This window comes from Apodemus sylvaticus, chromosome 10 (assembly GCF_947179515.1).
Source record: "Apodemus sylvaticus chromosome 10, mApoSyl1.1, whole genome shotgun sequence".
Classification (NCBI taxonomy): domain Eukaryota; kingdom Metazoa; phylum Chordata; class Mammalia; order Rodentia; family Muridae; genus Apodemus; species Apodemus sylvaticus.
This window is the reverse complement of record NC_067481.1, coordinates 65,174,526-65,201,231: the sequence shown is the minus strand read 5'-3', so window position 1 is coordinate 65,201,231 and position 26,706 is coordinate 65,174,526. Positions and strand designations below refer to the sequence as shown.

Below are 26,706 nucleotides of genomic sequence, written 5' to 3'. Positions count from 1 at the left end.
GCTCTTCCCCTGTGGCTGGACACTTTCCTTCCTGGCAAGTGGTTATCTGTCCCCCTCTGAGTCCCCAGATGGCTCAGAAACACCTCAAAGAGGCAGCAACAGTAGGCTGTCCAGGGCTGAGCCGTTCCAGCCCATGCCGACTGTCCCAGTTGACTGGCTCCCAGGGGAAGAAGTGAACACAGCCAACCCCAGCCAGCGTTCTGATGACTGGTTTACTCTGGATGTGCGCAGGGACCAGGGCCTCCAGACCTGTGCAGAGCCCCCTCGGCAGCCTTCATCTGCTGACCAGGGAGAGGCAGGCAGCCAGGGGCCATAAGCCCAATATGAGGCCTGTGACACTATAATTCAATAATTACTTTATTAAGATGTCAGTCCTGCTCCAGCAGGAGGAACAGGGAAAGGAACACAAATAGCCCAGGGAGAATAAATGTGGGTACTCTTCGGAGTCACTCAAACCTCAGTAAGACAGCCCAGGGTGCAGAGCCACCATGTGGCCAGACGAGGGGTAGCTCCTTCTACTCCACAGTGGAAGCCTACTAGAAGTCCTTGGTGTCCTGGCAAAGTTCCCCCCCACCCCGTAATCCAGGCAAATTTAGACCACAGGCATCACTCTGTGGAATGAAGCAGGCCCTCAGGCATCACCAGTTCCCTGAGCTCTCTTGATTTCCTGCCAAGGAAGAAGGGAAACAGACAGTCAGGAGAGGCAGGGAACCAGGGAGGGCTGGGTCTCATATCCGCCCCGGTCCCCAGGGACTCAGGCTTTGCACCTGTACTTGATCAGTCTGGCAACTGGCAAGGCCAGTGCTGCTTACAGCAAACTGAGGGTGTGAGCTCCGGCATCACAGGGTCTGCTGAAGTCACAGGATGGCCTATGCAGGGGACTTGCCCAAGTCAGGGCAGATGGGAAGGGGCCTACCTCAGAGAGTGCCTGCTTCAGTGTTGCATAGGCTTTATCCAGGTTGTCATTGATGATCACCAGGTCAAACAAGCCAGGCTCCTTGCCTGGGATGGGACAAGAGACAGAGTCAGGAACACAGGGAATTTGGCCCTTCTGGGCTCGCACCACTGTTAATGACCTGCTCTCCGGCTATGGCTACTCTTGCTGACACTGTGGTAGGATGGCCAGGGCTGGATGGAACTCTTCCGTCCTCTCTTCCAAAGAACCTCAGCTGGGGTCTGCTCCCATCAAGTCCTGACTACTAAAGTGTGGGCTACCGCCCCTGCCCAGGCCTCTCAGAACTCTCTCTGCCTGTGATGGACTGCCACAGGCGTGCAGGGAAACAGCAGGTCTCAATGACAGTGTCTGAATGTCGGCCAAGATCAGACCCAGAAGCAAGAGCATAGCTACAAAAAGATGCCTGCAACACTAAGTCAGTAAAGAAGTGTGAACTCTCAAAGGCTCTGCAGACAGAGGTCTCCACCCCTCCATCTTTACCCTTGGTCCTCCCCAACTTCTGGTGAATGGGCGGGCCACATGCTCAGAAGGCATGAATGGCCTGACTGCACTCACTGCTCTCCATGTCTGCCCGTGCAGCTGCCAGCCGCTTTGCTAGACTCTCCTCAGTCTCAGTGTTGCGCAGTCGCAGTCGCTGCTCCTGAAATGCAGGTCCCTGTTAGGTAGGTATTCTGCAGGTCCCAGGGCCTGCCCTGCAGGTTTCCCACACCAAGTACCCACCAGCACATCCAGCGAGGGCGGCTGCACAAAGATGTAGATGGGACGCAGGTCAGTGTTCTTGATACTGCGCACACCCTGGAGGTCCACATCCAGCACGCAGATGCGGTTCATGGCCTGCACAGCCCGAACAGCTTCCTTGCTGGGAGCAGGGAAAAGCAGTGAGCACATGTTCAGTGGATCCAAGAGAAGACCTGGCCCTTAGCACACATAAGTTCTTGCCCTTTGGCCACCCTCAGGAATACATGTAATGACTGCTAAACCTTGTTAGCCTCTTAAGGCTTTCAAGAGCTTCAGAGAAACTCCTAAGGCCCTGGCCTGGGTAATGCAGAGGCTCACATGAACCTAGCACTCTCTGTATTTCCCAGAACTTCCAAGCATACAGTCAACCCTGTCAGGCCCTCTGACATCATAGCCCTCTGTACCTGTTCTGTAGCCAAAAGCCAAAAAGGTTTGGGCTTTTGGTCAGGCCTGGGCTGCCTGTCACTGCCTACCTCTCCATGTGAGGTACCTCATGTGGCTCCTTGCCTCACCGGATGGCTTGAGGACAGACGAGCCTGGGGCATGACTGGGCCTGCTTGTTCCCTGGAGCCGATCAGCTATGCTCAGAGACTAGGGGAAAGCAAGTCGTCCCAGTCCTAGGCGGGGAGACTGGGAGGGCACTGTGTGGTCAGAGGGGACATGCTGGAGTGTTTCCTTTTGTCACAGTTCTGGGATTACCCTGATCCATAAAGCCGGGCCCACACCAAACTCAGCCCACCTTGTCCCATACAGGTTCCCTGAGAACTCAGCATGCTCAATGAAGTCCCCTGCTGCAATATCACGCTGCATCATCTCCCTGGTCACAAAGTAGTAATCTGAAGAAGAAAAGGCTTTCCAGAGGGTACCCAAAACCCAGCCCTGCCTGGCCTGGCCCCTCTCCATCCTGCTATGGACGGATCCAGGCTAGAACAGATACCACTGTCCCCACTGTCCTTGCTGGAGGATTGGAAATGGCCAGGTCCCATACACCAGGCAGGAAGAAGGTTCAGCCTTCACTATGATGCAGACTCTAATCAAGCTGTTAACCCAAAGGCAAGAGATATTCTCCTGCCGGGGATTAATCTGTTACAGCCAAGGCACAGAGCAACCCTGTCCTCCCCCGGCTCCCTCACCACACACTAGCTGGTGCCCAACACCCTTGGATTAGCAGGCCAGCTCACCTTTGCCATCTTCTTCACCAGGTCGTGGGTTCCTTGTAGTATCTAGGAAAAAAAAAACCCATAACTATCACACACTGAGGGATCTACTAACCTTCCCCTACCCAGGGTCTTCCCTTGCCGGCCTGCTCGGTCCTCTGGTCATGTAAGAGCAGGTGGTGCTCACAGTCAGTGGGCAGCCCAGACCAGATCTCAGGAGGTCACTGAGGCCAAGATGCTTACTCTAGATGGAGGCCCTGGGAAGGGAGAGGGTAATGGGGATGAAGAGGGCGAGGAGAGCATCTGCTAGATTGGGTGTGTACATTTGGGGACTCTGGGAATCGTCCTGTGCTGGGATAGCCTCTGAGCTCCATGCCCTTCAAGGTCGGGAGGCACTCACGGGACACACTGAAGCCGAAGATGCTGCCGTGTTCCTGGAACAACTTCTTGAGCAAAGTGCTCTTCCCTGCCCCGGATGGCCCGCTCAGCACTACTGGCCTAGGTCCTGCCATGCCTGTGAGAGGAGGGACATCACAGACATGAGGGGGGTTGCCTTCACTGGTGCCCTGGCATTCTGTTCAATAGGAAGCAGTGCTGTGAAGGCCTCCTCCATAGGGCAAGATCTCATATACCATGAACATTCCTCACAACACCAGTCAATTGGCAAGAAGGTAAACATAGGCAGGAAGGCTGACAGGATTCCAACATTCAGCCTCACCCACACCCAACAGGATGTCCACAGGCCAAGTGACCCAGAACCAGACAATGCAGCACACTGGTCCCACCCCACAGAGGCTGCCCTCCAGAATCTGTCCTCACACTGCTGCCCGGGCTTTGACTCCCTTAAATGGCACTGCCCACTGGGATCCCAAGTCTGAAATAGGAATGTCCTCATCCCTACAGACATCCTCAAGTCTGTTCAATCCAAGCCTATTTGGAGAACTTCCCACTAGATACACAACCATCTCTGACTTGTCTGGGAAGGACAACCTGCTGCCAAGAGTTGGAATAGCACCCCCTAGCCTCCCAAGTGCAGCTCAGGGTGGGCCACAGGCAGGGGCTGCCAGGGAGGAGCACCTACTGTAGGTAAGAAAACACAGCAGGAACCTCCTCCATCAATCTACCTGGGACCCGAGCTTCCTTCCCTGAAGTTCTGACGGCCTCACCCTAGGAGCAGCTGATCCCACCTGCTCCCAGGCTCCTGCCTGAGCAGACAAAGCCCCACCTCACTGTCAGCTGGCTGGGTCTGTGAGTAAGTAGGTCACACACATCAAGGACCCTGTCTACAAAGGCTCTCCTGCCTCCCCAGGATGGCACCCACCTACTTGATGTGTTGCAGCCTCCATGGTAGCCTGGGAAGAGTCAACGGCTGCTCTGCACCAAGGGCTAGGGGACTAATCTCTGCCAAGCCTACACCCCGCCCTTCTGAGCAATAAATCCCTCGGGCACCAGCCCTGCTGCACTGTGAAATCAGCCCTGTCCTCCCACTGTGCAAGAGGGAAAAGGCAGTTCCCTGTCCTGCTCCCAAGACCTGCGCCCACACCTGTTCAAATAACCAGGGCAGCATCTGCGTGCACTGGGAGATGGGGGAAGATGCGGCACTGAGAGACCTGAGCTGCTGCTCACTTCTGAGGTCAGGGCTGAGGGAGACCAGGGAGGGTATTTGAGAGCTGCTGCCTGTCAACCCAAGCACCTTTGACCTATAAGGATGAGGCCCACCCAGCTTTTGGTTCAAAAGACACAGGTTGCAGGAAGGGCATCAGCTTAGAGAGGACTTGTGTTCTTAATCCCCAATGTAGGCCATGAAGTAATCTTACAAAAGCAGTGCTGCTGGTATTCTATCTCCCACAGAAACACAAGTACTGCATGTATGGAATGTGTGCATGCACATGCATGCCACACATGCACGATGAAAACGCACACTCATGCACATGCACATGCCTCTGAGAAGAACATAGGACCACCTATCAAAAGACAGAAAAGGGACCTAGGGAAAGTTCCCCAGTACCAGTGCTGCCTCTCAATAAATCTGTTCCCTTCTGCCTTTCTCCAAAATGCTTATCGGCCGACCACACCGACCACCATGTGCTATTTTCGTTCTGGGCTCCAACCCACCCAACTCACCACAGCCTCCACAGGCATCCTCTTCCCTAGTCATCAAGCCCTGCTGCTTTCACCGTGGCCTGGCCTTCAGGCGTGCACTGCAAACCACACAACCCAGCTCCTGGGAAGCTCCCTCCCCTCTGCCTGTATCAGGCCCCCAAGCAGAGGGCTCCTCAAGGTGGCACTGCCTCAAATTTCCTGTGATGGCCCTAGGTTGTGACCTGCAGCTGCCAATATGGGTTCTGCATCTGCACTTTCCAAACAGCCATTTCTGGAGCTGTTGGTTCCCTTGAGAGTAAACGGAACTCAAGGCAGTGCTTACCACAGGGTTCGGTAGACTCACACATAGGTGTATTCTGAAGACTGAGAACACAGGATCATGACAACAGAGGAGAACCAAAGCTAAGAGAGATGTTCCACAGTGCACAAGGTAAGAAAGCTGAGAGAAGGATCCCAGGTAGGAGAGCCAACATGAAGCCATGTATTAGGGACAAGCATGGTTGGAAAAGATGATCTGTCATCCCATCAGCAATGGAGCAGCCTGTACCGATCCAGGATCTTATAACCTGCTTCCAACTCCAGGTAACAACGAGCCAGTATCACCCCCATTGCAGCCTGAAACCCTCGTTTCTGAGACTACAGGAGTCTTTACCTGACCCTAACCCTGTATGTACCCTGTAGGGCAGAGGGAGGAAGGACACTGGCACGCACTTCTGACAGCTGAATCTACCCAGCTCTGAGTTCCCTGCTGAGCCACCTAAACTCTCAAGCCCACTGTCAGGAGTCAGGCTCTGTAACTTGTCTTATTGCTAAACCACAAGAGGCAGGAAGATGTCTCTTCAAGTGCCATCCTGTTCACACCTTGGTTCTACAGAGTCCCAGGTAGGTATCCCATGGTACACAGCTCATGGATCTTTGATGAGATCTACACAGACTACACCAGATGACCTTGGCTACCTAGCTGTGGTACAGTGGCAGACAGCAAGTACAGTGTAGATCAGGCAGGACCTGGGAAATTCCCAGGCCCACCGAAGGAGGGGCTCTCAGTCAATAGCCAGGTGTCAAGGCCATTACTACATCTCCACAGGGCCACAGGATATATATAGATGTGGTTTTGGCCCTAGCATTTTCAGAAGTGTGTGGTGGATAGAAGTAACTTCCTTTGGGGAGACCACTGAAGAAACTTTGAACCCCCATCTCTTCAGCTTTCCCAGTCCCAAACTTCCAACTGCCTGACAAAGCATCCCAGGCCCCTAATTGTAAAACAAGCCAAGATTCAAGTGATTTCATAGGAGCACTGGAGGGAATATGCTCTGCTGGGACATCCCTAGACAAAACGTCCTAGACAGCCTCTTCCTATCTATAGCTTAGGCCTCTAGGACTGAAGCTCTGTCACAACCATCACCTCCCCCACCCCACCCCGTCAACTGAAGAGAAGGCCCTTCCAGGAGCGAGAAGAGTCAGCAGTCCTCCAAGACAAACAGCGCCAGGCAGACATGACTGACACACCAGAGCCCTGAACCCCACCCCCCAAGACTTGGGTGCCTCTTCCAACAGCAGCAGCAAGAGCAGCCAAAGCATTTTCATCCTTGTTCCTCTGAGCCAGATGGACCTACCATGGCCTCCTAACAAAGAGGTGGAGGAGCAGCAGCCAACCACGGACAGCCTGCTGCACCTTCCTGGTGCCACGCATCTCCGTTTGCATCTCTTCCCAGCAAGGACAAAAAGAAACAGGCTGATTTTTGACCAGGAATCTGATGCCAACTGATGGTGAGGTAAAGGAAACATAAAGAAGAGTTCAAACCCAACAAGAATACAGTGGAGCGCCTGGCGGTGGTGGCGCACGCCTGTAATCCCAGCACTCTGGGAGGCAGAGGCAGGCGGATTTCTGAGTTCAAGGCCAGCCTGGTCTACAGAGTGAGTTCCAGGACAGCCAGGGCTATACAGAGAAACCCTGTCTCAAAAAAAAAAAAAAAAAAAATCAAATCCAAAAAACAAAACAAACAAACAAACAATACAGTGGAAAGACCTAGGACACTGAAGAGTTTGTCATCTGCTCACTCGTGCAGAAGGGAGACTACGACCTTACAGGGTCAGGGAAGACTGACCGGTGGAAGAGAAAAGATAAAGTAGTGCAAAGGAACCAGTATGTGTCGGCAGGGAACGGGTAGGGCAGTGCAGGGCAGTCTAGAGACCAGCAGAAGCAGAGACAGGAAGGATAGGGACCAGCACATGCAAATCTGGGTGGATGGGGACAGGACAGGATGGGACAGGGAAGACTAAGGCCCAACCAGAAGAGTCTGGAATACAAGAAACCTTGCTCATACAACTGCCTCCAAAAGCTCAACCCTATTCTACCTCTCCTCCTATGTTGACTGGGCTCTTTCCTCCCACACCTCCTTCTGCCTTTTCTTTTCAAATTATATCCTATTTCCTGGTATTGTGTGTGTGTGTGAAGACAGAAGAGAAAGGGAAACAACTTTAGTAGTAGCTTTCATAACTAGCCTATGACCGCCTGAAAGGTGAACTGAAGGAGTGCCCACAGAAACAAATTGCCACCTTCTTTCTCTCCTTGGACTCTATCACAGGCTGACCAAACATTTGCTTTCTCCCTCTCTCCTCAGATACCTCTTATTTTACCTCTCACCTGCTCCTCCTCCAGCAACCACCTGAAAGAACCCCGCCCACTTCCACGTTGGATAAAACGAAGCCTGACAATATTAACCCCAAAGGCAGCTTAAATTTTTTTCTTTAAAAAAAAAAGAGGTGGGGGGACAGGCCAAATCCTAATAGTCAGACCCAGGCGTCAGCAGGGCCTGCACCTTCTGCAGGCACTGAAGTCCAACGCCCGCAATGGCTAAGGAGTGAAGCCATGTGCTTTAGCCTACCCAGGATGCCGGCTGGGCAGGGAGCAGAGAAAGAGCGCAGAATCGGCTCAGGCTGCGCCGGTCTGCGGGCGGCTGGGACTCCGTGTGCCCATCCCTGTTGTCCTGAGGTCCCGAAAAACACGTTCACCCCGCATCCCCACAAGAACAGGGTCACAGGAGTCGGCACGCAAGGGAAACACGCTGCCTCACGTCCCGCTCCGCAGACAACCAGCCGCCAGCGCACTCACCGTCCGCAGGGACCCGACCCAGGGCGGCCACCGCCAGCCCGACCAGCGGGCGCCGCAGCATCAGGGACCGCCCGCAGGACTACGTCACAGCGGCGCGCCGGCCCACGGGGACAACTCGGAGTGCCGCATGGCTGCGCAGACCAAGTACGCAAAGCACCAGCGCCGGCCACTTCCCACCTTTACCGACTGCCATTACATCACCCTCGCCGCCCCCACCTACTCCATATTAAACCCCGCCTGGTCACGTCCCCCAGAGGACTGTCAAACGTCAGTCCACAACGGCCTACGGGGGAGGGAGGGGGGGGGAGCCCGGCAGTGCTGCGCAGGCGTACTACGCGGTTCCTAACGACCACGCCCACTTCGCCTAATGTTGTTGCTTCATCTCCAAACTCCGCCCTTTTCCATACCCTCCTTTCTTTCCCGAACCTCAGGCCCTACCTATCCACAAAAACCCGGAGAGGAACACATAAAAGGTCAGCTTCGAATCTGTTTAGTCACGTTTTCGGGTTAACCGGTTAACTGTTAAATCATTTCAAGAGGCGGCCAGCACGAGCTGTTCTTCCTGAGGACCCAGATTCAGTTCCCAGCACTCAGGCTGCTCAGGCTCATCACCTGCACTCATGTACTCGTTCATACACATAGGCACATACACCTAATTTTAAATCTTTTAGTTTTTTAGATAGGGTCTTACTATATAGTCCTGACTGTATGGAAACTCCCAGAGAGCCACCTGCCTCTACCTCACAAATGCTGCTATTAAAAAGGTGTGTACCTGCCGGGAGATGGAACACACTTTTTTAATCCTCCAGCAGCAGGGAGGCAAAGGCAGATGATCTCTGAGTTCGAGGCCAGCCTTGTCTACACAGCAAGTTCCAGGACAGCCAGGGTACACAGAAAAACCCTGTCTCAAACAAAAGTATGTAATATTGTGCCTCGCCAAAGTATTTTTTAAATAAGTTACTTCAAGAAACTGGAAGACAAAGATCTCAGAGAATGCTGAATTTGTTGCGTGTCCTTAATTCAAGCAGAGATAAAAGAAAAATAAACCCACTGAGGTGGTGCACATCTTTAATCTCAGCACTTGGAAGCAGAGGTAGGCTGACCTTTGGGCATTCAAGACATGTTCCATCTACATAGTTAACTCTAGGCTAATCAAGGCTGCATGGGGAGACCCTGTCTTAACTAAAACAAACTTATTAAATAAAACAAACTTATTAAATAATTGTAGTAAAGTGGGCAGCACAACTCAATTCTTTCAAAAAAGCTTTTTTGGAGAGAAGTCGTGAACTTTAAGAAAGCGATCTAGAGGGACAGTGAAGGAATCATGTGACATTCCTTTCAAACTGTACTGACTTTATAATAAATATCTTTGCCTATTTTACTCTTAAAAATCTTATACAGAGGAAAGAGGGTACGGGAGGGAGGGGAGGGAGGGGAGGGAAGAAAGAAAAGGAAGGAAGGAAGGAAGGAAGGAAGGAAGGAAGGGAATATTATCTAGGAGGGTCGAATGGACCTGCTCTAGTCCCACCATTATAAGGAACAAGGCTGTGTTGAGACTCTGCCCTGCGGCCTATGGAAGGCGGAACGGGATGCCTAAGGCTGTAGAAGTGTTTCTGAAGAGCAGAGGATTCAGGTTCTGCCTTCTCTGTTTTTACTTGGTTCCTCTTAGACTGAAAGGCAAGAATTTTAAAAGATTTTGAGAGAGAGAGAGAAAGGAAAAACTCACTACTGGGCAGGGAAAGAACAGAGAAGAGTATATGTCAAAGCACCAAGTGCCCTATGTCAGGACAATGGTGACCAAGACTTGACAGCACTTCCCGTCATGTGGCTGCTTGCTGCGGGTGGCTGTCCTCCAGCATGACTTGTCACAAGCAGCCTGACTCTTTGCCGTTGTCCTCCCCAGGTCTCAGGTCCCAGAGACACTCAGGACAAATGGCTGTGGTGCCTGTTAGCATAGGAAGTGCATGCTAGCCACAAGCTGTCTCAACGTCTCAAGGGCCTGAGGCAGACTCCATGCTGCTGGCATCCTGGCTCCACTCACCCCAGCCTCCTACCCTACACCTCTCTCGCTTCCCTCCTCCAGTGTCTCTTTCCTATGAAAACCTTCCTTTTTGGCTTCCTCTCGGTTCTCTGATCTTGTCTCCTGGTCCTCTCGTCCCCCATCTCTTCCCTCTTCCCCCTCTTCCTCCTATGTGACTGTATTTTGGCTACTTTATTAGGTTCTACCTACCCTACCACCCTTCTCTACCCTTCCAAACCCCCAACACAAGGTGGGAGATGATTAGAGACTTCGAGTTCCTTGGAGCAAGTCAGAAGCAGGGAGCAGCAGGAGCAGCAGCCACCATGGCCTCTCGGGGCTCGGGCATTTCTATTCACTCTCCAGAGTCCCCAGAATTCCAAATGTAAACTATCTTCAGCTGGCAGAATCGTGCCCTTGCCAGAGGAAGAGTGTACTGGCTGGTTTTGTGTGTCAACTTGACACAGGCTGGAGTTATCACAGAGAAAGGAGCTTCAGTTGGGGAAGTGCCTCCATGAGATCCAGCTGTGGGGCATTTTCTCAATTAGTGGTCAAGTGGGGAGGGCCCTTTGTGGGTGGTTCCACCTTTGGGCTGGTGCTCTTGGGTTCTATAAGAGAGCAGGCTGAACAAGCCAGAGGAAGCAAGCCAATAAAAAACATCCCTCCATGGTCTCTACATCAGCTCCTGCTTCCTGACCTGCTTGAGTTCCAGTCCTGACTTCCTTTGGTGATGAACTGCAACGTGGAAGTGTAAGTTGAATAAACCCTTTCCTCCCCAACTTGCTTCTTGGTCATGATGCTTGTGCAGGAATACAAACCCTGACTAAGACAAAGAGATAAATCATAGTCAGCTGCTGTGGACAGTCTGAAGCATCTCCATATCCCACACCAGGGATTAAAACAAAAGCATATTCACATAGCAGTTCTGTGATTTTAAAGAAACGAAAATTTTCACTACACTCCTCTCATGGCCTGGTTCAGTCTCCTAGTCATGCCTGGTCTACTTTTTCTCTCCCTGCTCTGGACTCTTCCAGATGCCTCTGGCTGTGCTCTCCCTCTTATCTACAATAAACACTTCTCTTCAACCATAATTTGGAGGTCCTCATTTTCATCCACCAGGAAACTGTGAAATTTACACTTTGCCCTGGGAATTTCCTTCTAAACGCTAATAAATTGCCCTTGAGCTTCTGTCTGAGTCATTCTTTGTCTTTGAGCTTTTGTTTGTGTCATTTCTTAACTTTTTTTTATTAGAATTATTTTATGTGAGTACACTGTAGCTGTCTTCAGACACACCAGAAGAGGGTACCGGATCCCATTACAAATGGTTGTGAGCCACCATGTGGTTGCTGGGAATTGAACTCAGGACCTCTGGAGGAATAGTCAGTGCTCTTAACTGCTGAACCATTTTTCCAGGCCTGTCTTAACTTCTTTTATTAGTGAAAATAAAAACTCTTTCAGGGTTCAGGAATCTCCATACAAACCACTCAGACTCCATTCTCAGTTAAACAGAGCTGGTTTATTAGACTTGGGAGCTGAGACTGGACCTTGAGCATCTCTCAGGGCTAGCTTATAGAGGGAAAAACCACAGTGAGTTTAAAAACCACAGTGAGCTCATGTGCAGGCGCAGGAAGTGCTGCCCCAGTCAGTAGTCAGCTGTGACTCAAGGTATTTTGGCGAAATAGAACAGTTCTAACTGACCTTTACTCTGATTGGTCCCAAGTGGAACTTATAGTTGTATAATTTAAGATTAAGGATCATCAGAATGGCTGGAGAAATGGCTCAGCAGTTAAGAGCGCTAACTGCTCTTGCAGAGGTCCTGAATTTAATTCCCAGCAACCGCGTGGTGGCTTACTGAAGGGAGTTGGGACTTTTCAGAATCCATAGTTGAGGCAGCAAGCAGACTAGAGCCAGGGCATGCTGGACAAGCTTGAAGCAAGGTTGTGGTTGAGCCATTCCACAAACAGACTGGCCATAAAAGATAAGGGGCGTGCTGGGGAAAACTCCTATGGCTCATATACTATCTGGACTGGAGTCTCCCATCTCCTGTCCCTTGGATACAGTTTACTAATGTCAAAGTGACCTTCCTGCTAACAAAAATAAACTGCCCTCCTACATTGTTGACGGCCTGATCTGCACGTATGCCAAAAAAACCCCACCCTGCGCGCCAGAATCCCCCGCCAATGTTTAAATCAGCAAATCATGTGTAACGGCGCCAAAACCCCCTGACTTTTCCTATATAAACCCATAACTTTTGGGCCTCAGGGTCGACTCCTCTGTCTCCTGTGTGAGATACGTGTCGACCCAGAGCTCTGATAATAAACTACATCATGCATTTGCATCAAGTGTTTCCTTGGGTGTACACTATCCCGAGAATGGAGTGGGGGTCTCCCCAAAAGGAGGTCCTACATTACAACCATCTGTAATGGGGTCTGATGCTTTCATTGTGTCTGAAGACAGCTACAGTGTATTCACATATATAAAAATAAATCTTAAAAAAGAAAAAGAAACCTCAGAAAGTAACAGGGTATATGGTCAACATGACTCTGCTCTGAGTCAAACTATTTTTCCGGTGTCAGTGACTGGTAGGCATGGAACAAAACGGCTACATCTATGCTGGGGGGGGGGGGGGGTTAGACCTCCACAGACTCTAATATGGCTACAGCTATGCTAGGGGGTCAGGCCTCCACAGACTCCAATAGAGTACACTGATTTCCCAGGTACCATATGATGGCACTCCTAAAACTCAGTATATTCAGTACCACATCCTTCCAGTTTTTAAAAATTCTTTTTAAAATTATATGTATGAGTGTTTTGTCTGAATGCGTGCTTGTGTACTGTGGGGGGAGGGGGGAGCGTAGAGAGGCTTGGATGCCCTGAGACTGGGGTTATAAATGGTTGTGAGTCACTATGTAGGTGCTGGGAAATGAACCTGGGTCCTCTGGAAGGGCAGGCAGTGCTCTTAACAACTAAGCCATTTCTCCAAGCCCCACCCCTGTCTTTTAGTTCTTTGTCAGAGAAAATTAACCTAGATAGCATCAGGTGCAAGGCCATCATGGCCCCACATGGACCGCATGGACCTGCGTGGACCGCAACCAGCCACACTGTGTGGGGAGGGTAACCAGGTGCTACCCTCATCCTGGTTTATGCCATATCCAGGGGATTTAGCAGTTGCCCTGATGCACTTCAGACTGTCCTTGGGACAATGCACGGTTTATCTTGTGTCTGCCTCACCATTATATCTTGGAGATATGTAATTGTTTACAGGCCACACCCAAAGGGGTGTGCTTTCAGTCCAGGGGAACTTGTGGACTTGGACTTTTGAACAATGCCTTGGTTAGGCTCCATATTACTAACATGGGACACCATTGTAGTGAGAATTTTGGTTTCTTTTAAAACCACAAATACAGGCTGACTGCTCTTCCAGAGGTCCTGAGTTCAAATCCCAGCAACCACATGGAGGTTCATAACCCTCTGTAATGAGATCTCACACCCTCTTCTGGAGTGTCTGAAGACAGCAACAGTATACTTACATATAATAATAAATAAACTTTTTAAAAACCCACAAATACAAGAATGTTTTTTGGTTTTTTGTTTGTTTTCTAGACAGGGTTTCTCTGTGTAGCCCTGGCTGTTCTGGAACTCACTCTGTAGACCAGGCTGGCCTTGAACTCAGAAACCCTCCTGCCTCTGCCTCCCAAGTGCTGGGATTAAAGGCGTGCGCCACCCCACCACCGCCTGGCTAAGAATATGTTGTTTTAATCCCAGGTGTGGGATGTGGCTGCTTCAGATTGTCCACGGCAGCTATGATTGCCTCCTGCTCTGGAGGTGGGTGTGATTTTGCCAGTTGCACATAGTGTCTGGAATTCCGGGGACTTTGAGAGGGTTTATAAATGAGGCCCAAGAGACAGGTTGTTGTTACTTAGGCTTTATTAAGTAGTCATGTGCAAAGAAGAAACAGCAAGAAGAAAATCAGATATCCTGACTTGAAAATCAAACTTGCACCAAGGAACTTGATACCCCTAATCAGCAGGCAGTAGTCGAAGGATAACATCGCCCCATCTGCAACTCCTGACTTTATTCAAGGATCTCGTTCCTTTCCTCTCTTCCCTTTTTCCTCTCTTATCTATGCTAGGGGCTAAAAGGGTGGAAGAAAGGGGATGGAGAAGGGTGAAAGAAAGAACTCACAAAGTAGGAAGACTAGCTACACACCATGACTTAAAGCAAGATGGGGAGGAAAGAGTTTATTTGGTTTACGATTCCACACTGTAGTCTATCACTGAAGGAAGTCAGGACAGGAACTCAAACGGTCAGAACTGGAGGCAGGAGCTGGTGCATAGGCCAAGGAGTGGGTACTGCTTACTAGACTGTCAGCCTGATTTCTAATAGAACCTAGAACCACCAGCTCAGGGAAAGCTCCGCCCACAGTGGGCTGAGCCTTCCCCTAGAGAGTGGGAGAGCTGTCCCTGCCCATTGCCAGCTGTACACTCAGACCAGGCCCTGCACCTCCCCTGGGCAGCACAGCAGAGCTGGCCCTGGTGACAGGGGTGCAGGTGAGCAGGGCCCATGCTGAAGTGGCCTGAGCAAGGGGGAATATCCCCTCCTCCCACTGCACCCCTGAGGCAGTCAGGAGAGCTGGCCCCAAGGTTGTGAGAGTGGAAGAGCTGGTTCCACCCCTTGCTGGCTAAAGAGCAGGCCCTGCCTCTTGCATGGGCAACACAGGAAAGCTGGTCCTGATGGGGAAGGCATGGCTGGGCAGGCCCCCAGGGTATGAGAGCCAGAGGGCTGAGCCAGCCACTTGTCAGCTGCAGCACAGGGTGAGCTAGCTGGAGCAGTGTTGGAGAGCCGCCCTGGTGGTGCAGGTGCAGGACAGCTAGTGAGCTGACCAGCAGCTAACACCCAGGCCCAGATCCAGGGCTTTTCATTATCTACCTCATCTATGAACTGCTGGAGTGTGTGAAAGGGTCAGTCATACAGATCAAAACTGCAGCTCATGACAAGAAGACATTTTCTTTTTACTTTTTTTTTTTTTTTTTTTTGGTCTTTTGAGATAGGGTTTCTCTGTATAGCCCTGGCTGTCCTGGAACTTACTCTGTAGACCAGGCTGGCCTCAAACTCAGAAATCTGCCTGCCTCTGTCTCCCAGAGTGCTGGGATTACTGGCGTGCGCCACCACCGCCCGGCTTTCCCAGACATTTTCTATGCTTTGTTTTATGTTTTTATTTTCTTTTGGTGGGGGAGGTTGCAAGGGCAGAGGGCAGAGGGCAGAGGGCAGATAGAAAGGGATGGGGAGATGAGTGAGATTGTGGTGCATGGTATGAAACTCACAAAGAATCAATAAAAAGTTAAAAAAAAAAAAAAAAAAGCCAGGCGGTGGTGGCCCATGCCTGTAATCCTAGCACTCTGGGAGGCAGAGGCAGGTGGATTTCTGAGTTTGAGGCCAACCTGGTCTACAGAATGAGTTCCAGGACAGCCAGCGCTATACAAAGAAAAACCCTATCTCGATAAAAACAAACAAAAAAAAAAGTTAAAAAAGAAGAGCAGCTCGCCCCACCCTCCAGGCTGTCCTACAGCCTGGTCTTATGGAGGCACGTTCTCAGTTGAGGGTCGTTCCTCTCAGGTGACTATAGCGTGTGACAAATTCACATAAATCTCACCAGGACAAGCAATGATGTCATGAGTTACTTGGGATTCTTAGGGATAGATTAATAGCACTTTGCTTTGTGAGAGGGCTAAGGACCTTGAAGGCTGGGGTGCAGTGCTTTGATTTGGATACGGTCTTCACACACCATATGTGAGGGCTTAGTCCTTGGTGTAGAATGTTAAGGTGGCAATGTTCCCAGAGACCCAACTCTGGAAGGTCCCAGCAAAATCTAGCTACTCACCCCATAAATAAAACAAGAAAATGGTGAGCAAAAGGCAGAAGCACCTAACTTCCAGTATGGTTGTATTTAGAAGACCGAGAGCAAGCCATAGATTTTACCAATAGGGGGTAACCAGAGCAGGTGAGGACCTAATTAACCATACATGGTTGAACTGTGACTTGATTGATCATTTAGTCCAGGTTCTTCAAGAATGGCTCCAGAGCGTTTGAGGGGATTATCAGATGACTGTTCCTGCTTGGGGGCCACTCCCAGTTGGTATATTATCTCATCATGGGGTACCTGTCTGGACCAATTGAGGACTCAGCACTTTTTATCAAAATCAGCTTTTAGATTGTGTGTGCATTGGGTGACTGTTAAGGGTCCAGCGGGACTAGGTGTCATGTACCTCAGGCTAGCCTCAAACTTGCTGTGTAGCCCTTGAAATTCTGATCCACTTGCCTCTAGCTTCCAAGTACTGGGATTACTTTCAGTTTGTCTCAGACAGCTTAGTGTGAGATGATATTTGAGTCTCCAGTATCCTTGGAAGTCTCAAATACCATCTGAAATATTATCCCATTGAAACTAAGGAAAAAAAAATACATGACCTTGGGGTTCAAATGCTCCTCAACACTACACTTGAGGTCTAAGCAACCTTCTTTATAACAATGATGGTTTGACGACATCAAGAGAAGTCACACTGTCCCTAAAAAGAAGTGATTCCTTCCCCTTCTTTTCTGGCTTAAAGTTGTCAGTTAAAAAAAACGGCCTTTTATATGGGGCATGGTAGCTCACACCTTTAATCCCAGCACTTGGGAGGCAGAGGGAGATGGATCTCTTGAGTTCCAGGTCAGCCTGGTCTACACAACAAATTCCACAACAGCCAGAGATACATAGTGAGATTCTGTCTCAGGAAAACAAAAATAAATAAGTAAATAGAAAAATAAATAAATGGCCCTATTCTTTTCTCCCTCCATTCTCCAACCTGCAACATAGTTAAGACATATTCAACAATCTCTTTATTATCACTGAATTCAAAGATATTTCTGGTTCCCTAACTGGGACAACAGACAAAACCTCAGACAGTGAAAATAAGTCTCAAGACTTAGTGATAGATTCTTTTCTATTCTTTTCTCCCTCCATTCTCCAACTTGCAACCTAGTTAAGACATATTCAACAATCTCTTTATTATCACTGAATTCAAAGATATTTCTGGTTCCCTAACTGGGACAACAGACAAAACCTCAGACAGTGAAAATAAGTCTCAAGACTTAGTGATAGATTCAGTGGAGTATGGAAGACACATCTAAGGTCTCAGAGCCTCATAGACTCAAAGCAAACCCACCACCACCTGCCCCCACCGCCTGTCCCCCAGACTGAGTACCCTCTGCTGGAGCTCACTGATCTACAATAAATCACTCTTTCAGCAGCACCTAGAGGACTCCCTGCCATCTGCCATGACAACACGACTAAACAACAAGAGGACTGATGTCTAGATGTGAAGCCAGCCCTTTCTTCAGACAATGCCTATGCCACTCCAGTCATTGCCAGAGCTTTGTAAGGTGGCTAGAGCTTCCTCTTCGGAAATCCTATAGGCACTAGCTTACAGTCGCATGAGTTCCCTGCTTTCTAGTGCCTGACAACGACGCTTGCAGGCCAGTGTGTGCAATGAGCTCGAGTTGCAAAATAAATAAATAAATAAATAAATAAATAAATAAATAACCCACTTCTCATTGTGTCCCTTGTAGACCCCTGCCTACATGTTGGATAGCCCTAGGAGGAGACCGGGAACTAAACTGACCGGTGCAACCCAAGAGGGATGATAGTAAAAGACAAGTAACTCAGGAAAAAATAGGAAAGGGAAAGGAAAAAGATCTGCCAAAATAACGCTAGGAGTCCAATGTGGCAAAGTCCTCTGTAAGTTAAGTTTGTGTAGTTATCTTGAGAAACTCTGGAGAAAGTCCTTCAGCCTGTGCAGCAGCCCTCCTCCAGCGCTCACAATAAACCGCTGCCACAAACTCAAAACGGTGGAGAGCTTCAGAATCCTTTAGTGTCGGGCCACTCACAAGACACTAGTGAGTGGTGCTTGAAAGTCGTGTTTTTTGGTTCTGAAGAAGCGACCGATCTCTAATGATACTCCTCACGAGTACCGCAGTGACTCCAACTCCTTCACGTTGGCTGTTTTACCATCCCGACTTGGCACTTGGATGTCCATCTTCCAGACCTGGTTCCGCCACTAACCCAAGACAAGCCGCGTACCTGCTGAAAGGAGTCATGGGCGACCAACGGATCCGGATCAAATCTGGAAAACCACCAGGCATGGAAACTAAGGGCGGCCCAGAGGTACGTAGCAATGCTGCCCACGCACTGCACAGCTTTAGGCTGCCAGCAGCCCAGAAAGTCACAGAATTTCGACGGCCTCCCGCCCACACTCTCTGGACTTGGGTAGTCCGCCGACCTAACCTACTTCAGTCTTGCCACCCGAAGCGACGCCAGAACCAGGACAAATAACCAGGACCCCCCCAGAGTAGGCCCCAACCACGCCCACCTGGTTTTACTCCGCCCTCAATGAGGATGACCAACCCGCGCTAGGTGACGTCATTACAGCGCGCCGGCGGTGTCTGCAGGACATCGGGGTTATGGTGGAGGACTATCTTCTACAGTGACGGGTTCCCTGCGTGGCCCTGCGTGGCCTGGCCTCAGTTTCCCACCTATCGAGTAAAGTTCTGCACGGCGGGTCTACGAGGTCTCTCCCACGCTAAGGTGGCGGCCGCAGGTTGGCGTGTCTTGGGTGCCGGCACCAACCGGCCCCATCACTGAGGAGTGAATGGGAGGGCGGCTTGCGCATCGGGTGGAGCAAATGGGAGGGGACTTCTCCACAGACGACCCCGGGCCAAATCTGCATGGCTAGAGAGGAGGAGGCCCCGAACTTGGGACTTTGACCAGCGGGATCGCCTCTTTCGAGGCAGTGGTGCCCTACTCTGCGGTTCCCTCCCTAGGTGGGAGCCTTCTAATCTATGCGGTCGCCCACTGGTTCTATCTTGCTGAGTGTGGGACTCTACTTCTACCCGCTTAGACCACTATGGGAGTTTCTGGCATTGAAGAAAGTAACTTCTTTTCCTGTCTGTAAGCGGGGTTGAAAATAGTTTTCTCACAGTTTTGCGATGGAAACTAGAAGGATGTTAAAAAGAAAGTGAACCAGGCACTCCACACATACCCCGCACAAGAGGGTTGTGGTTGAATCGGGTGGGCCTCTGATCCGCTGAAAACTGCTTCAGTCTTTGAAGGCTAGGACCCTTATAGCTGCTTTTGTAAATAAGCCTCCAAAAGGATTTTCTAATCTGAGGCCAGAGGGCTAGTAGGATAGACTGGCAAGTGACACACACCTAGATCTCACACCCAATTTTCTGTATTGAAGAATTCAAACCACAGATTGAAGATAACTTTTTTTTAAAAAATTCAGTCTGCATTGAACATAAGGGTTTTTTTAATTTTCTAAACAAAACAGGTGAAAACCGGTTATAGGTCTTTTGTAAACCTTAGGTTTGCTTCAGTTTTCTTGTGTGTGTGTGTGTGTGTGTGTGTGTGTGTTTAAGACAGTCTCAAGTAACCCAGCCTAACTATTAACTCCCTGTGTAACAAAAAAACCTTGAATTCTGATCCTCCTGCTTCTGCCTCTAGAGCATTGGAAATACAAGCATGAACTTCCACACTTGGTTTTGTATTCTTTTAGGTATATTTGAACAGGTGCACAGGTCATATGTAAATACTATGCTATTGTATAGCAGAAAGCTGACAGTCAGTTGGACAACTAGAGATGCACTTGGGTCTGACTTAGCTCCAGGCCAGGATTTTAGGACAATAATCAAATGAAAAAAAAACAAAAACAAAAAATGTTTTTTTTTTTCCCTTGCCTAGCAGGGCCTACATACATCAGGGCCAGTGACTGTTTCCTCCTGCTGTCACAGTGCTAAGGAGAAACAATGCCTTTGGGCAGTCTGCTTGGGTAAGCATAAAATCCCAGTCTCCTTAGGAACTCCCCAAGACACCCTGTGCTCTCCAGGGAGGGGCTGTTATCCCTCTCCTCAGTGTTGGAAGGCTTGTTGTGCCCCGAGTCCTTCATTCTAGACTGCTTTGAGTCTGTTAATAGCTCAATGGAGGTCTCTAAATGTGAACTGCCAGTCGTTGCTAGATGGTTGCTTGGCAGGTCTCTGACACACCCTGGCAGGGGCTGGCTAGCCTGGCATTTGGTGCCATCTGCTTTACTACCGTCCATCAGCCAGTGCCTGCATGTCTTCCCATAGCCTGCTGAGGCACTGTGGTATGAGAGCAGCCTTCCCTACACCCCGCCACCTACACACATCCCCTTGGAGAGCTGACTGCAACAGGGCTTCACTCACTCGACTGCGCCGCCAGGCCTATGCTCGTCTCTACCCTGTGCTGTTGGTCAAGCAGGACGGCTCTACTATCCATATCCGATACCGGGAGCCACGGCGCATGTTAGCGGTAAGTACCTCCAGTAGGAACTTATGTTAGGGCCCAAGGCCAGAACTTGGGATTGGAGTTGCATATGTAGGCACAGTCCCTTTACTATAGTGCAGGAAGAAGGGAACAGATTGTTGGGGGATTTACACCAAAAACTAGAGTCACTAAAATTGGAACAAACAAATCAGTACTTTCTTTTTTGGGTTTTGATTTTGTTTTATTGATACAGGGTCTTATGCAGACCAGGCTGGCTTTGAATACATAGCTGAAGCTGACCTTGACCTAATATTTCTACCTCTTTAAAGTGCTGATATCTTACCATACCATGCTCAGCAAGTCTGTTTAAACAAAACAAAACACCAAATATAGACTGGGGTATAGTCTAATTGGTAGAGTGTTTGCCTGATAGGCACAAAGCCTTTGATTTCAGGCCCACATGAAACTGTACATGGTAGCACACATCTATAACCATAGCACTCTGGAGGCTAAGGATGACTACTGTGAGTTCAAGGCTTTCTTGGACTAATTAAGACACAGGCTTAAGCAAGCATACCATGAGTCAAAGAGAAAAGAACAAAAAAAAACATTTCCCTTCAAAACAAAACAAAATCTATAACTAGTATAACCAACACAGTGTAGAAGGTTCAGGTAAACGAGGTGCAGGTATCTTTCTCAGTCATTCTTTGACTCCCCAATGGTGTGTACATAACCTCTGCCTCTCCCCACGCAGATGCCCCTAGACCTGGATGCCCTGTCTCCAGAAGAGCGCAAAGCCCGGTTCCGAAAACGTGAGGCTCAGCTCCAGCAGAAGAGGGAAGAAGAGCCAGAGGTGTTTGACAGTTTTGACACTGAACAGTATAAACAGTTTTGGACCAAGACCAAGAAGTAACTCTGTCAGGGAGTTCCACCAGGGACATTTTGTAAGGCTGGAGGGCATCTGTCTATTTAGCATACATTCTTGAAGCCACGGCCTCCTGCTATTGTCTTTTGTGTGGAAGCCCTGTCCTGGACCTCACCATTTCTGAGAAGTATGTGCCAGGTCAAAGCCAGACTGAAAGGCTTTGCTTTAGGATCCATTTAGGTCAGACCTGTGGGGTCGATTATTTGTTTGGGCTTTGTTTTTTAAGACATAGTCTCTGCCTAGTCAGTCTAGAACTCAATATGTAAACCAGGCCTGACCTCCTGAGAGCTGGGATTAAAGGTATGTGCCATCAAAGACAGCTTCAGACCTCTGGGTTTTAAACACTGTTATAAAGTTGATTGAAGTATGTGGACAGTGGACAGGAAGTACCTAGCAACTAATAGCTCTACTTGCCTACTGTTAGAAACCCTCCAAGTTAAACTCGTGGATCACATACAGCCAGCACCTCATCCTTCTCCCCTCCTGTGATAATAGGTCCTTTCCTAAAAGACAACCAGGGGAGAAACACTTCCCTGCCCTTGGAAACCCAGGAGTGTGGCCAGGCTATGTGTCTTGAACCCCTAGTCGACAGAATAAGTGACTAAGCCGAAGCCTACGAGCCACTGCCTGAGCCTTTGCACTCCCAATGGTGCTACAAAATCCACTGCCTCCCTCGGGTACACGAGCACACAAAACACCTAACCTCGAAAGCAGGCCTGGGGTTATCCAACTGCTCCTAGCAGTTCTGGGTTACTTCAGATTCTGGTCCTCCTGGAACAGGTAGGTGATTACTTGAGGATGCACAGGTCTTGGAACTGTTCTGGCATCTGTCCCATACCCTCCCAGCCCTGTAGCACACTTCCTTCTTAGCTTCACCTGGCGTGCATTCTGTGGTCTGACCATGCGGCTCAGCCTTCTATGTCCTAAACATACCTAGCCTGGTTAAAGGTGAGGGCCCCAGAATCTGCTCTCTTACTTTCCAAAGACCTTCCCTGGGAGATGGCTGGTATGCTTATCTTGTGCTATGGCCCTCATGACTGCTGCTCCCTTATTGTTGCAGTATATTTGATCACACCATGAATTCCGCGATTTTGTTGTTTCCTGGAAAAACCCATTGCTAGCTGTGTGCCTCCGCTTTAGTACACACCTTTGATCCCAATGAAGGTAGGTAGTTAGAAGGAAGGACCCATGTTTGAAAGTGATGTCCAGTTGGGTGCAGACAAAGTGATGACTCAGAAAGATCTGACTGAATAGGATATACCTAACTCATGAGAACAGAGAGGAAAGAGGTGACTTAGAAAGAATAGGGGAGGGGAGTTTTACTGGGACTGCTGTACAGAGACAGGCTGCAGAGAGAGAACAAATTAGTCAGGTGAAGACAGAATGAGCCAGAAAATGAAAAGTATCCAGAAGATGAGAACATAATACCAAAGGTAGAATGAGGCCAAGCAGAGCAGTTCAGGAGAAGCTGAAAGAAGCCAGTTTGAATCAGTCAGTATGTAGAGAAGTCTGAGCCAGAACAGCTGAGTTGACCATCCAGCTAGAGTTCAGAAAGAGCTCTAAAGGATGAGCTTATTCAGCAATAGGTCTCAGAGGCTGAAAACATTCTACACCAAGATAAGATTGTACAGAGGCTAGAAGCTTCCAGGACTAGGCCTAGGTTATCACACTGAGGCAGTAAGCTTCAGAAATGACAATTACATCAGGCAAATAAGGGACACATTTACACCTTATTATGCAGCTCCCCTTGGTACCATCCATTCATCCCTAGTATGATCTTGTTCTGAGGGATCTGAGACCAGCGGTGTCCTCTTATGCCAGGATATGAGCTCAGGGCTTATACCAGGAGCATCACAAGCTATTGGCAGGTACTTAACATGTCTTCAGAAGAAAGACATAAAAATGAGTCCGTTGTCATCTATTTGAAATGCTAGAGAGTTTCAGGTTGGGTAGTTTATCAGACTAGGGATGGAACCCAAGATCTCCTACAGGTTGAGCAAGTGATCTATCATTAAGATGTAGCTCCGTTTCTGTTCATTTTGAGGCACAGCCTCAGTAAATTGCCCAGTAAAGCTTCACCTGCGGAGAACACAGATCGCTCTGGTTTTGGAATGCTTGGATTTTCATTGCCACGCACGCTCTGTTACCCAGAGCACGGAAGAGTGGATCTATGTTTCTTTGGTGACTTTATCTGCCCCTCAGTGTTCCGCGAAGTTTTGCCATTATTTAACTTAGTTTCAACAGTGACCCTGGACCTCAGGTCTTCCTTTAGCGTTAGCTTGCTTGGCTTTTCAGGAAGCAAGGGGCGGGCCCCTCCTGGTGTCATTAAGGTTTTGTGGTGTTCCATTCCCCTGAGATTCCTAACACAAGCGTTATCAGGTGGGGATAGCAAAGCCGCCCTTCGAGGAGCTAGTGCGCAGGCACACATGGTAATAGGATAAAGGATGCGCCTGTGAAGCCCTTAGCGCCCTTTAGAAAGAGGACCTTGATTGAGTCGGCCCGGGATGCGCAGTGCGCAGGCGCATGGAAACGTTAGCGAGAGCGCAGGCGCGCGCGGGGCGCGAGAGTGACGTCACAGCGAGCGTCGGGAGGCCGAGTGCTGCGGCGAGTCCGTCTCGGGACCGTGGGTACTGAAGGTGTGCAGCGGGTCCAGAGCCATGTTCGGCTCCAGTCGCGGCGGCGTGCGTGGCGGGCAAGACCAGTTCAATTGGGAGGACGTGAAGACTGACAAGCAGAGGGAGAACTATTTGGGCAACTCGCTGATGGCGCCAGTAGGCCGCTGGCAGAAGGGTCGCGACCTCACCTGGTACGCGAAGGACCGCGCGCCATGTACCGGCCCGAGCCGAGAGGAAGAGCTGGCAGCCGTGCGCGAGGCGGAGCGTGAGGCGCTTCTGGCCGCACTGTGAGTGCCTAGGCTGCCGGGCGACCGCCGGCGCTGAGGGCGGGATCTGGGTGGCCCTGGGGCGGGGCTGGATGTGGGCCGGGCAGGGCAGGGGAAAGGAAGGGGACCGAGGGGCCAAACCCTTGATGAGCATTCCCGATCCTCGCTCGCAGAGGTTACAAGAATGTGAGGAAACAGCCCACCGGCCTGAGCAAGGAGGTGAGTCTGAGATATGGGTTCGAGGTCCGCAGGGTGGTTGGGGGTCCGTCTGTTCCGGCCTAGAACCTCCTGTCTTACCCCGCTTCCGCAGGACTTCGTGGAGATCTGCAAACGGGAAGGAGACCCTGAGGAGAAGGGCGTGGACCGGCTGCTGGGCCTGGGCAGCGCCAGGTTAGACCAGTTGGGGAGTCTGGGGCAGGACTGGGCGATGATTGGGAACTGTCCTCAAATACTCTGTCCCCTGCAGTGGCTCCGCGGGCCGTGTGGCGCTGTCCCGAGAAGACAAAGAGGCTGCCAAACTTGGACTGTCAGTGTTCACGGTAAACCCTGTCAACTCCAATGCACAGGATCCTGGGGTTTGGAGGTGTCCGAGATGTGGGGCAGGACTCCCTGGGTATCCCTCACCACAGCTACTCTTCTCATACAGCATCACCGTGTGGACAGCGAAGGCCCAAGTACTGCCCCATCTGCTACCAGGAAGAAGCCTCGTGCTGAGGACAAGGCCGAACTGGAGTGAGTCTGACTTCCTGTGCATACTCGCATGAAGGAGCAAGGCACTGCCTTAGCTTTCTTAGTTTTACTGCAGTAGGTGGACCTCCATCTCTGGGCTGGAGTTTCAGTAGCTGCCATAGGTGACCCAGCAGGGTGATGGGTGACACTCAGGACCATGATGCTGGCCAGTTTGGTGGGAGGTGGGGCAGTTAAAGCGTAAATTGCCTGGGGTGGTGGCACACAACTTTCTTTAATCCCAGCATTTGGTAGACAGAAGCAGGCTGATCTCAAGAGTTCTTACAAGCTGGTTCCACTCCTTGGTATTTATCTGTGTATGTGTTTGGTTACTTCTGTTTTTGTGTCATCTCAAATTTGTACGTAGGTAAAACCGTGAGTTCCAAGCTAGAAAAGGCTGCATAATGAGAACTTGTCTCCAGAGAGAAGGCCCGCCCAGGTTGGCAGCATTCCAAGCACCCATCCTTGTAGCCATGGAGGCTAATATTAAGCTCGTTTACAAATATAAACTCACAACATGTAGAACTTATCAGTGCACAGTGCTATGGTCTGGACCCTGCCCTCGTCTGCTTTTTCCTGCTGGGTGAGACTACCCTACAGTGAAGTAGACTCTAGGCCTTTTAAGCTTAGTTCTTTTGTATTGCTTCTTGCAGTACAGAGAGCCATAAGAAAAGCAAGAAAGAAAAGAAGAAAAAGAAGAAGAAACACAAGAAACATAAAAAGAAGAAAGACAAAGAACATAAGAGGGAGGCTGACAGCTGTTCCTCATCTCCCTCTCCTGCCCGGTAGGCTAGGCCCAACTCTACCTGAGACACTAAGGAAATGGGGGGTAAAGCTAGCCAAGCCTGATGTGATGCTTGGCAAGGTGAGGGACCCTTCCTTTAAGTGTCTGATTGTCCTTGTCTTCATAGGCCCAGACGCCAGAGACATTCTGACTTCTCTCCTTGCTCTAAGAGGAAGCGGGAACATAGCCAGGACAGTGGAAGGAACCCATCCCACAGACGACAAGACAGAAGCTCTGATGACTGATAATGTGACTAGACCAAAGGACATGAGAGCTCTGGTTGCCCTGCCCAACTCTGAGCTCTGTGGGGTCTATACAGCACAGCCACTGGATGCTAAGTGGCTACCAGCCCACTCCCTACTTGCCCAACTAACTCGCATCCCTATCTGGGATAAGGCAGGTGGCTGCTCCCTGCCAGGATCCTGAGCCAAGCTTGCTGGATCTTAGGCTCTATCCTGCCATCTGGAGGCAACCACTCCAGGTCAGAGTGGCTCCCGGACTACCAGAGCCTAGTGGTTCTATGAGGGTAGTGCTCTTGCCTTGCCCCCCTGCCAAGGAATATATAAGTCTCTGCTGCCACAGTCCAGGCCCATGAGGTTGAGGGTATGTGTTACTGATTACTTCTCTCTCTCTTTTTGTATCAGCCCACTTTCTACTTAAGTAAATGTATTTTAAAAGTAGAGTGTATTATCTCACTGAGGACAGGTTAGGCTGGGAGCCTGGGGCCCCCATCCAGTATATGCTAAGGGCACTGGGTCTAGGGACTAGAATACTGTCCTTGATGCTGCCTTACAACCATACAAGTGACAAAGAAGTTGGAAGAACAAACTTTTGTAGATCTTAACACATGCATCTGCTGTCAGCATAAGAGGTTCAATAGCCAGATAAAATAGCAGTTTTAGAGCCCATGTGCACACACTGGCAGACAGTAAAAAATTAGGGTTGCTACAATACAAGCAAGTTCTGCTTGTAAAAGCTATTGTGCTA

The 26,706-nt window shown here is 49.9% G+C and overlaps 3 protein-coding genes across 9 annotated transcripts; 2 read left to right on the top strand and 1 right to left on the bottom strand.

Annotated features, from left to right (window-relative positions):
• Window positions 1-339: 339 nt before the first annotated feature.
• Guk1 (guanylate kinase 1) lies at window positions 340-8,161 on the bottom strand. 2 transcript variants are annotated; one of them, XM_052194150.1, is made up of 8 exons: window positions 8,069-8,161; window positions 3,251-3,364; window positions 2,875-2,916; window positions 2,433-2,529; window positions 1,676-1,814; window positions 1,511-1,595; window positions 917-1,002; window positions 340-667 (listed from the first exon to the last, which is right to left on the bottom strand). In XM_052194150.1, exons 1-8 carry the CDS (start codon window positions 8,127-8,129, stop codon window positions 632-634), a joined length of 660 nt encoding a protein of 219 aa, XP_052050110.1. In that variant the 5' UTR covers window positions 8,130-8,161; the 3' UTR covers window positions 340-631. The 2 variants fall into 2 exon arrangements, with proteins under 2 accessions (XP_052050110.1, XP_052050111.1); XM_052194151.1 differs by lacking the exon at window positions 8,069-8,161 and adding an exon at window positions 7,842-7,988.
• A 10,390-nt stretch (window positions 8,162-18,551) lies between these two features.
• On the top strand, window positions 18,552-21,647 carry Mrpl55 (mitochondrial ribosomal protein L55). 6 transcript variants are annotated; one of them, XM_052194164.1, is made up of 4 exons: window positions 18,552-18,660; window positions 19,864-19,948; window positions 20,247-20,448; window positions 21,158-21,647. In XM_052194164.1, exons 2-4 carry the CDS (start codon window positions 19,926-19,928, stop codon window positions 21,314-21,316), a joined length of 384 nt encoding a protein of 127 aa, XP_052050124.1. In that variant the 5' UTR covers window positions 18,552-18,660; window positions 19,864-19,925; the 3' UTR covers window positions 21,317-21,647. The 6 variants fall into 6 exon arrangements, with proteins under 6 accessions (XP_052050124.1, XP_052050125.1, XP_052050120.1 ...); XM_052194165.1 differs by having other exon boundaries at window positions 19,861-19,948; XM_052194160.1 differs by having other exon boundaries at window positions 18,552-18,705.
• A 2,232-nt stretch (window positions 21,648-23,879) lies between these two features.
• Window positions 23,880-26,399, top strand: C10H1orf35 (chromosome 10 C1orf35 homolog). Its single transcript, XM_052194149.1, has 7 exons — window positions 23,880-24,230; window positions 24,383-24,428; window positions 24,520-24,599; window positions 24,676-24,748; window positions 24,856-24,941; window positions 25,589-25,720; window positions 25,847-26,399. The coding sequence occupies exons 1-7, from the start codon at window positions 23,986-23,988 to the stop codon at window positions 25,962-25,964; spliced, it is 780 nt and encodes a 259-aa protein (XP_052050109.1). The 5' UTR covers window positions 23,880-23,985; the 3' UTR covers window positions 25,965-26,399.
• The last annotated feature ends 307 nt before the right edge of the window (window positions 26,400-26,706 follow it).